At 45.8% G+C, this 11277-nt stretch overlaps 1 protein-coding gene across 2 annotated transcripts; it reads right to left on the bottom strand.

Moving 5' to 3' along the window:
- Positions 1-3486: 3486 nt before the first annotated feature.
- Positions 3487-10884, bottom strand: Spink2 (serine peptidase inhibitor Kazal type 2). 2 transcript variants are annotated; one of them, XM_087908939.1, is made up of 4 exons: positions 10847-10884; positions 8567-8628; positions 5856-5965; positions 3487-3805 (listed from the first exon to the last, which is right to left on the bottom strand). In XM_087908939.1, exons 1-4 carry the CDS (start codon positions 10875-10877, stop codon positions 3760-3762), a joined length of 249 nt encoding a protein of 82 aa, XP_087765065.1. In that variant the 5' UTR covers positions 10878-10884; the 3' UTR covers positions 3487-3759. The 2 variants fall into 2 exon arrangements, with proteins under 2 accessions (XP_087765065.1, XP_087765064.1); XM_087908938.1 differs by lacking the exon at positions 10847-10884 and adding an exon at positions 10032-10238.
- Positions 10885-11277: the final 393 nt, after the last annotated feature.

The following is an 11277-nucleotide window of genomic DNA, read 5'->3' as shown; positions in this document are numbered from 1 at the left end:
AGGAAGTAAGAATTATTTAGTTGTTTATTTACTATTTAATTAATTTTTAATTATTTTAATTAATTCATTAAAGGAATATCATGTTTGGACCCAGAAGGTCTATTGTTCCCCTGATTCAGTTTTAAACAGGATCACACAATATATCAAATCAGAAAGCTGAGACACAGTCTCCAGCCATCAGCCCAACCGTTCCTGGACAATCAGCAGATAAACCATCGCGTTTTGGGCCTTGATTTCCTGGATGCCCAATGTTATTTCTAAGCATAAACTTTACAAAATTAATCACAAAAAAATAACATGAAGCCATTCTCACATACTTACGGTGTATGCAAAAGTATACAGCTCTCCACACTAGATGGAAAATTCTCCTTTAAAGATATTATTTTTATGTAGGTTAGACTTGTTATGTATGAAAACGTGTGATTTATAAAGACAGCTTTTCCTAATAAATCATTCTGGAAAACTAAGGAAATTTCCACTCAAAGATCACCATACCCAATTGAACATCGGGGCCCTCTGTCTCACAAATATTCGTGTGTGTGTGTGTGTGTGTGTGTACGTGCGCGCGCGCATATGTGCCCTGAATACTAAACCCCGGGTCTCACACAAATTAAGCAAACACTTTTTTAAAATGTCCTTTTTTAAAAAATATTTATTTATTTTATTGATCTTATTGAGCTCTACATTTTTCTCTGTTCCCCTTTCTTCCTCTCCCCTTCCCTTCTACCCTCTCCCATGGTCCCCATGCTTCCAATTTACTCAGATCTTGTCTTTTTCTACTTCCCATGTAGATTAGATCCATGTATGTCTCTCTTAGGACCCTCATTGTTGTCTAGATTCTCTGGGATTGTGGGTTGTGAGTTGGTTTTCTTTGCTTTGTGTGTAAAAGTCACTTATGAGTGAGTACATATTATATTTGTCTTTCTGGGTCTGGGCTACCTCACTCAAAATGATATTTTCTAGATCCATCCATTTGCCTGCAAATTTCAAGATGTCATTATTTTTTCCACTGTGTAGTACTCCATTGTGTAAATTTCCCTTATCCATTCTTCGGTTGAGGGGCATTTAGGTTGTTTCCAGGTTCTGATTATGAAAAAACAATGCTACTATGAACATAGTTGAGCACATGTCCTTGTGGTACAATTGAGCATCCTTCGGGTATATACCCAAAAGTGGTATTCCTGGGTCTTGAGGAATTCCTAATTTTCTGAGAAATGGCCATACTTATATCCAAAGAGGCTGTACTAGCTTGTATTCCCACCAGCAATGGAGGAGTGTTCCCTTTACCCCACATCCTCTCCAGCATAAGTTGTCATCAGTGTTTTTGATCTTGGCCACTCCTACAAGTGTAAGATAGAATAAATGTCCTTTTTAAAAAATTAATTTTTATGTTCACTGGTGTTTTGCCTGCATGCATGTCTGTGTAAGGGTGTCAAGAAACCCTGGAACTGAAGTTACAAACAGGTGTTAGCTGCCCTGTGGGTGCTGGGAATTGAACCCGGGGCCTCGAGGAGAGCAGTCAGGGTTCTTAACTATTGAGTCATCTCTCCAGCCCCTTAGTCAAACAGTTTGAAACTGAACTGCTCCATGGTCCTTCACTACTGATTTGATGGACATGGAGTCTCTGAAGGCCTTTGAGTAGCAAAGGCTGCTATGGTTCCCCTTCCCTGCTCCTTTCCAGAATGGAATTGGTTGTCAACCTCCATGGCCAATATTCTAAAGCGTTTGAAGACCCTACCTGTATAGGATCTTGAGCAAGGGGCCTAGTATTTGTTGCAAGGCCAATGTAATGCCATGAACATTTGACCCTACTCAGTCAGGATTTGCTGGTTGGTTTTTCGAGACAGGGGATAGCTGTGTGGTCTAGGTTGGCCTCAAATTCTTGATCTGCCTCCCTCAACCCTTCAAGTGCTGGGATTATAGGCATGTACCAGGCTTTGTTGTTGAGGCCGGTTCCCCGTGTAGCTGGCCCGGAACCGCTGTACTCTAGAATGGCCTTAAACTTCAGGAAGTCCTGCCTTGACCTTCTGAGGCCTGGCTTGGTGTGTACCACCACGCCCAGCTCCACTCAGGAATTTTTAATATTAGCTTCAGTCACTACATTGGCGTTCTTCCTGCCAATAATAAAAGTCATTAAAGTGGGAGTCAAACATCAAACCATTTCGAATTGGAGGCAAAAAAAAAAAATTCTACACAAAAGTGTTCCATAAAGTACAAAAGACTTCATAAGCCATACAGCTAAGCGAGTGTTGGAGCTTATTATGCATCCCTTGGCGTTTTAACCAGGGTAAAGGATGGTGAGCCAAAGAGGGTTGGTCAGCTCTGGTCATCTGAACTCAAACCTTCCCCCGGGCCGCTCTTCCGCTTCAGCCTTTCCAGCCACAGCCCAACAGCCTTTCCCTAGCCTTACCGAGAAGGCAACATGGCTTCGCTTGCCTCCGTCGCCCCCACTTCACAAGAACCTGGACCTCCGCTCGGCTTTGTTCATGGAAGGGGCATCTTCAAGGAACCAAAACACATGAGACTTCAGAAGCAGTTTGCAAATGAAATGTGGCTCCCAGTTAGAGCATCCCTGAGCTGCTGGCAGCTGGCAGCAGGTTGTCAGGGAGGCACTGCCCCCTTGTGTCTCAGTACATGAAGCTCTGTCTCGAGACAAAAAAAAAAAAAAAAAAAGTGGGAGTGGGACGGAAATTGAGAATAGAGGCAGTCCATATATAAGACCAACTTTACTAGAGTTCTTTCTGCCTTCCCAGTCGCTCTCTGTCTAACTCAACATGCGCTTAATTCTAACACCATCTGTCTGTGTGTTTCCTTCCTTGACTCCTTTAAAAGCACTTAAGTTAGCATAGAAAGTATTACCTAGAAATCATTAGGGTACTTTCAAATAAAGTTTTAGTAGATTCTTAACCAGGAGGTGGTGGTGGCCCACGCCTTTAATCCCAGCATTTGGGAAGCAGAGGCGGGCGAATCACTGTGAGTTTGAGGCCAGCCTGGTCTACAGAGTGAGTTCCAGGACAGTCAAGGCTACTCAGAGAGACCCTGTCTAAAACAATAACAACAAAAAAAGTTTTTGTAAATTCTCCTTTCCCTTCACCTTTGCCCCCCAATATCCCTAATCTCCCCTAAACCACCTCCTGGCCTCTCTCCTCCTTCCTGTCTTCCATATACTTTTTACCCTGATCCCATCTTTCCTCATCATTTATTTTTGCCTTCTCTTGGTTTTCCTATTAGTTTTTTTAAGTTGTACCCACATTTTGAACTCTTTGATATTTACACATTTAGAAATTGCTGGAGTCCCCTAGCTATACCAATCATTTCCTCTAGGAGGCTCTCACCATGAAAACCCTGCAGCAAATTAATGTGCAGTATTTTCTCCTGTTAGTCTGTCTGTGTCCATTTCATTCTCGGGCTCGGTGAGAAAACCCTGAAACAGGGAGAATCAAAATTCGCCTGGGGTGGAAGAAATATTTTCAAGAGAAAACGAGAGGCATTGAATGCTCATTTTATTCCGCATAAGTGAAGCCGTGCAAAAGTCACCAGGGCTGTAAATTTAAACTGCACTATGGGCTGGGAGTCCAGAGCAGGAGTCTTAGACGCTCATGAATCCCCGCGCATCGCTGTCTTCCACACCACGTCTCGGGGAAGGTGCGTTAGCAGGAGCCAGGCAAAGAAACGGGGAAAGAGGAAAAGAAGGAGCGGGATTCTAGCAGAAGGCACTGGAGTAGGGGGCTCTCCAGCTGCTCGTCCACACACTGCCCATCAGCAAGGCGAATCTTTGATGATCTTAATAGGGTTCCCATCCTCCCTGCAAAGTGAACAACCATACACACTGTATCAGTAGTGCCTACCATGCTGAAACCAGGTCAACTGTTTTTCAGTTTGCGGCCCTATGTCCAGTACGCATTAAATTCCTTTCAGGGTGACATTTACTTAGTCACTTTTTAAGGTTCATCCAGAAAACACAAAAGTGAAGATCTTTCTGCCCCTCTCAACCCTCCACCCTCCCAAACCTAAGGTAAAGGGCTCTGATGCCTACAAAACATTTCAAGAAGACTTAGACTGCTCAGTGGAAACAGAAGCACGAATGGACTCTCCACGAAGGGAGTCAGGTACCATAGCTTAATCCTTAGCATTTTCCGAAGTATATGTAGGAAGCCTTACCTGCCAATCACCTGCATGCCCCTCTAAATCTAAAAGTAAATATAATATTTTGCAGGATTTAAGTACTAACTATAGCTGTGTGTGTGTGTGTGTGTGTGTGTGTGTGTGTGTGTGTGTATCGGTATACTGCTGAGCATTGAACTACTTACTGGCTTTATGTATCCTAGGCAAATTCTCTACTGAGCTACATCCCAGCCTCTAAATATGCAATGTGTCCCTTCCACCAGTTATAAAGATTGAGCCCAGTGAACTGGAGGGGTGGCTCAGAGATTAAGAGTACTGGCTATTCTTCCAGAGGTCCTAAGTAAAATTCCCAGCTATATAGCTATATGGTGGTTCACAACCATTTATAATGAGATTTGGTGCTCTCTTTTGGCATGAAGACATATGTATAGGCAGAACATTGCATATATGTAATAAATAAATAAATCTGTAATAAATAAATAAATCTTTTTTTTAAAAAAAAAAAGAGTAGTTAAAGATTGATCTCAGGTAGCCGGGCAGTGGTGGCGCATGCCTATAATCCTAGCACTTGGGAGGCAGAGGCAGGCAGATCTCTGTGAGTTCGAGGCCAACCTGGTCTACAAGAGCTAGTTCCAGGGAAACACTGTCTCAAAAAAAAAAAAAAAAGATTGGTCTCAGTGTTCTCAGGGTTTCATGAATCCTCATGAATCTTAGGCAGATTTTCTACTGAGCAACTCTGTCTCCACTACACTTTTGATTTGGTTGTGAGCTGACACATGGGTGCTGGGAATTGAACCCAGGTCCTCTGGAAGACCAGTTAGTGCTCTTAACCGCTGAGCCATCTCTCCAGTCCCCACACTCTTAATTTGGAGTGAGTGCACACTGAGATGGTGACATAGCCTGGCTGCTCCCTTACACTTGACTGATCACATTGACCACAAACTTTGTCTCGAACTTCGACCGAAAAATGCACTTAAAAGTTTACGCATTTTAAATGTCTCTATAAAAACCAAAAACCAAAAACAGTGGTGCATGCCTTTAATCCCAGCACTCGGGAGACGAGGCAGGCGGATCTCTGTGAGTTCAAGGCCAGTCTGGTCTACAAGAGCTAGTTCTAGGACAGGCGCCAAAAGCTACAGAGAAACTTTGTCTCCAAAAACAGTTCAAGTCACATTTGACTCCTACATTCCAGAAAGGAGTTACTACCTCCAACAATCAAAATTCAAGAAAAAAAAGAAAAGAAAAGAAAAGAAAAGAAAAGAAAAGAAAAGAAAAGAAAGGAAAAGGAAACGTGAGTGGTGTACAACTGTAAAACTGTGTGACCCGGGCCTGGAGGTTAAGGGCACTTGTTGCTCTTACAGAAAACCCCAAGTCTGGGCTGGAGAGATGGCTCAGTGGTTAAGAGCATTGCCTGCTCTTCCAAAGGTCCTGAGTTCAATTCCCGGCAACCACATGGTGGCTCACAACCATCTGTAATGAGGTGCCTTCTTCTGGCCTGCAGAATATTGTATACATAATAAATAAATATTAAAAAAAAAAGAAAAAAAAAGAAAACCTCAAGTCTGAGTCCAGCCACACCCATTTGTAACTCCTGTTCCAAGGGGTCCAGCTCCCTCTTCTGACCTCTGTGGGCGCAGACATACATGTTGTACATATGTATACACATACAAGCAAAACACTCATACACATGAAGTAATAATAGATCTGAAAAAGGTGTTTCAATACTGGACCTGATTTTCATGCACAAGGTGCACTCATTCCCATAAGTGTTCAAGTCGCTTCCACACACAGGGCTGAGGACCCTGGGACATGCTGGGTAATCATAATGATCACATTCCGGCTACAAAAGAAAAAAAATTGAGAAATGACTTGAGACACACCCATTAAAAAATACCTAAGAGGGGACAACATCCTAACTTTCCCTAAATTTTATAAAAAATATCCTAAATAAATACTTAGGTTTGCCCCTGCCCCCCTTATAATGTAAAAATCAGATGCAAGGATCCAAAATACAATTACAAAAAGAAAAAAGAAAAAAAAGACACCAGAGTCAAGTGTGGTTCAAACCTGTAACTCCAGTATTTCAGAAGCTAAGGTAAGAGGATTGCCTCCAGTTTGAGGCCAGTCTGGGATACATAATAAGTTCTAGGCTAGCCTGGGGAACACAAGTAGACCTTGTCTAAAAACAAAAACAAAAACAAACAAACAAACAAACAAAAAACAGATCCCAGCATGGTACCAGTTGAACTAATCTCAGCACTTAGAAGGCAGGAGCGGAAGATCAGGTGTTCATCGTCATACTCCGGTTGAGCCAGCCTGGACTACATGAGACCTTACCTCAATAGTCTAAAACACAGTGAGAATCTGGACATTTAGTAAGCCTCATGTTGAAACCCCACCCCAACCCTGCCATTACCTAATTCAGTGGTAGTTTGGAGTGGGGAGGTGTTATTTATTTTGAGACAAGATTTTACTATTGACTTGGAACTTGCTATGTAACCCAGGTTGGCCTCAAAGATTTACTTGCCTCTGCCTTCCTAAGTGCTGAAATTAAAAGCATTCATATAATACCTAGAAACTACGGAGGTTTGTTGTTGTTGTTGTTGCTGTTTGGTTTCTGGCTTTTCGACACAGGGTTTCTCTGTGTATCTTTGGAGCCTGCCCTGAAACTTGCTCTGTAGACCAGGTTGGCCTCGAACTCATAGAGATCTACCTGCCTCTTCTTCCTGAATGCTGGGATTAAAGGCATGTGCCGCCACCGTCTGGCTCCAGGTATCTGTGTTTTTTGTTTTGTTTTGTTTTGTTTTTGTTTGGGGGGGGGTTTCTAGACAGGGTTTCTCTGTAGCTTTAGAACCTGTCATGTGCCACCACCATCTGGCCTTTCGTTTTGGGTTTTTTTTTGGGGGGGGGGTGGTTAGCAATGTCTTTTAGCAAGTCTTTCTAAAGTATTTGCTATTGCTTCATTCTTCGTGTTTCCATGAGATCCTTGAGTGTTACAAAGACCACAATTCCAGCTGGGGTACACAGTGAAGAGGATTGAACCCAGAGCTGCATACACACAGGTCAAGTGTTCAGCCTCTGAGTTAAACTCCATGGTCTAAGTCAGGGTTTCTGTCGCTACGAAGAGGCACCATGATCATGGCAACTCTTAGAAAGGAAAACATTTCATTGGGGTGGGGTGACTCACAGTTCAGAGGTTCAGTCTATTATCCTCATGGGGGATCATGGCAGCGTGACATGGTGCTGGAGAACCCTACATCTTGCAGGCCATAGAAAGTGGTCGATGTCACTGGGCATGGTTTGAGCAAAAAGGAGACCTCAAATGCCACCTCCACAGTGACGCTCTTCCTTCAACAAGACCACACCTACTCCAACAAGGCCACACTCCTAGGAGTACCACTCCCTTTGGGGGCCCTTTTCCTTCAAATCACCACACCCCTATAGAAAATATACTTAATTTAGAAGCATGACAGCCTAACATCCACCAGGTCCTGAGTCTGAGTCTCGACAACCTCACCCCCACCTCAAGAATGCTATGCTGGTGTGGTGCTGCCCAGCTGGGGTCCCAGCACCTTGTCTCCAGCATGGCAAAACAAAGCAAAACCTCTCAACCAACAGGACAGTTGAAGGTTCTATGCCATGCTGGAGACCCGTCTCAGACAACCAGCAAGGAAGGACTATGCCATGGAGGCTGTTCTCAGACTTGCTGGGATCATTTATCTGCAAGCTGATTAGGCCGAGAATAGCTATAAACATTCTCTGTCAGATAGCCCAAGGCAGCACGCCTCCCCCTTATCAGTCTGCTGCCTCCAAAACCAGTCCAGGAAGACAAATAACCCTTCTAACAGCCCCAAGTGGCCAGTTCTCAAGTAATAACTGTCAGCTTCCCTAACTGGGGTCCTCGATTCCAGATGAGGACCAACCAAGTGTAATCGTGTCTGCACCCTACCTACAGCATCCCTTGCCGTGCCAGGCCACATCCGAAGACTGTCCCCACGCTGACACCTTCCCATGCCTCTGTCAGTCAGTGAGTCTCTGCCCAAATGACAATGATGGGGCAGACCCCTTGATACAGAAGTTCTTAGTAAACTGTCTCGTTTGAGTTTTGTTTCTGTCCACAGAATTAAATAAAACAAAACAGGTGAAGTATCTGATATAGAGAGTAACTATCATGCCTCAGAAAATAAATTATTAAAGGAAATGTTAAAGCAAGCAACTCCTTGGGGCCTTGAAAGACTGAGCTATTCCCCATTGAAATGTCCACTTTTAGCTGACATGGTGGCTTATACCTATAATCCTAGTACTCAGGAAACTGAGGCAGGAGGATAGTGAGAAAAGAAAAGTATATATTCATTTATCTGTATCAAGGCTGGTGTACAGCTTGAAAATGGCTCAACGCTGCTCTGAACGGGGAGAAACAGGGCTGGTAGTTCATACTTACTGTTCTGTATTCTGAAGGCTCAACTACATGGTGGTCGGAAAAGTCGTAAGAGTTGGAGGAGACTGTAAGGAGAAAACACGGACGTTGTACATGTGATGGTGGTAAATTATTCATAAAAGACCCTAAAATCCCAGTGTGTAAGAGATGATACCCTAAGTCAGCCTCTAGCCCATGTGAGCATTCTCAGACAAGGGCGCCAGCCCACACGGGAAGCGCGCTCACGGGAGTGGGGTGTGAACAGTTTGTGGACTGGGGAGATGATCGGTGACTGACGTGCTTGCTGTCAACTGAGTTCTGACCCTCAGCCTCCAGGGCTGGCCGTGGTGGCTGTGGTCTGCAACCCCCAGCATTGGGAGGGGGCTGAGACAGGTGGATACCAAGTATGACTGGCCAGTCATTCTAGCAGAAATGGCAAGCACAGGTTCCTCAAGAGACCCTGTTTCAAGAGTAAGGTGGAGAGCAATACAAGACAACCTCTATATGCCTACAAAATACACGTGCACGCACACACACTCATGAACCCACACTTAAAACACAGAAAGCAAAACTAAAAGATTTGAGCTTCTTTGGTTTGGTTTGGTTTGGTTTTCTGTTTTTTGAGACAGGGCTTCTCTGCATAACAGCTCTGACTGTCCCAGAACTTGCTTTGTAGACCAGGCCAGGCTGGCCTCGAACTCAGAGATCTACCTGCCTCTGCCTCCCGAGTGCTAGAATTAAAGGCGTGGGCCACCACCTGCCCCTCTTCTCACTCTTCTAAGAAATGCACGGAACACTTGGTTCTGTTTCTATCAAGTTTCTTGAAAACTGATTTTGAAGTTCCAGGCATCAGGGAAGTAACTAACAGTACGAGATAACTTTCGTCTGTGGATTCAAGATTTTTTTTCAGATAAGCACAAAACTGGATTTAACTTTGAGACAGGGGCTCCCAAAGCCCAGGTTGATCTTGTAGTCCCACGTTGCAGGGGCTAGCCTTGAAAGCGTGATTCTCTTGGTCTCTGCTTCCTCAGTGCTGGGATTACAACATGAGCCAGTATGCCAAGCTCAATAAACACAGAACTTAGTATAGGTGTGAGTATTTCAACACTGCTTTCCCATAGACATCAAGCCCGGCCAGAGCAAGGTCTCCTGGGCATTCCCACGTCCAGCACACCTCAGGTCAGACCCAACTGGGCTGTGGATACAAATACAACTGCCTATCTGGAGTCCAGAAAATCTACTTAAGAGAGAAAGGGCAGGTGGCTGGGTGATGTCTAGAAAGAGCTGGGATCGAAGCCCCAGTGGGAACTTCAGAGGGTGCTGGGCCCCCACATTCAGCTTCCATTCCCACGGGGGCCCTCCCGGCAGAACTGCCAGTAACGGTAGGCATCCTAGGCATCCGCCGCTCAAGCCCAGCAGGCCAGCGTTCTCATCTCCGACCTGATCTCCCTTCACCGGTCCTAGACACCAGACCCTATTTGAGCATCACCTGCAAAGTCCCCGGCCAGGAGCAACAGCACCAGTGGCAGCATCATCAGAGCCATCCTCCCTGCTCTGCTGGAAGGCTCCAGAGTTCATCAACAGAGCAGCGGGTCTATAAGTTACCCGCGGCGGCACCACGCGGGTGCGAAGGGGAGGGGCAAAGGGCGGGCTGGAGACTAGGTAGACCAGGACAGGAGGAAGAGAGAAGGAGGGACAAGCCAGGCAGGAGAGGGGATGAAGGAGAAGAGGGAGGTTTGAAGAGGCACAAGGGGAAGCACACCACCTACCCACACGCACAAATCTTCCAGATTTCTAAGCAGCAAATCTCTCCGCAAGGTTCACACAAAGCCAACCACGTCGCTCCCCGCTCCCCGCCCCCCGCTCTCCCCCCGCCCCCCGCCACCTTTCACCAGCCCACATACAACCCCTACGCTTCTCCAGGGGTCCAAACACCCTGCCGGGTCCTCACAACCCACACACAACACCTCCCTTGAACTCTCCGCAAACCCCTCCACATCCTGCAGCCTCCCTCCGCACCTCCACCCCCAAACACTTCACACACAAGCACATCACACCCTGCACACACACACACACACACACACACACACACACACACACACACACACACACACGGACGGACGGACGGACGAACAATCTAACCCCTCCGCAAATCCCACATGGCTTCACCTCCCCTCAAGTGCTCCAACCACCTTATCCCAACCCCACCCTCAATCACACCCTCCACCGCAACCTGACCGTTCCTCCAAAGCCACACAAATTCCGAATACAGCTCCACCATCCCTCCACCCATAAAAAACTCACCCATCCACACACCCCACACATACTCCACCATCCTTCCACCTCCCCCGACACAACTTTCAACACTCCAAATACCTCACATCTCACATACCCCACCTCCTACACACCCAATTACCACACAATCCATCATCTTTCCACCAAATATTTAAATGAGCCCCATCTACTGTTCGGGTGGAAATTCCATCCCAAGCCCCTCCCCTGGGGATGGCCTCACTCCGGACTCCACCCCCACCCCCACCCCCGAGAAAGCCCACCAAACGATGACCCCTCCCCAGAGATGCTCAAGACCACTCCTGCAGGGTATTTAAATTGTCCCCTAGAGAACAAGCACGTGATTTCCCAGTCTTCCGGTTCTCTGTCTCCTCTCTGAGGGGCTGGAAAGCCATCTGTGAGTGTTAGTATCCATTAAACCTGGGCTTTTCCTAATTTGGTTT

The sequence above is a fragment of the Myodes glareolus genome, chromosome 8 (assembly GCF_982192425.1).
Source record: "Myodes glareolus chromosome 8, mMyoGla1.1, whole genome shotgun sequence".
NCBI classification, from domain to species: Eukaryota; Metazoa; Chordata; class Mammalia; order Rodentia; family Cricetidae; genus Myodes; species Myodes glareolus.
Note: the sequence above shows the minus strand (reverse complement) of the source record. Positions and strands in the feature narration are given on the sequence as shown.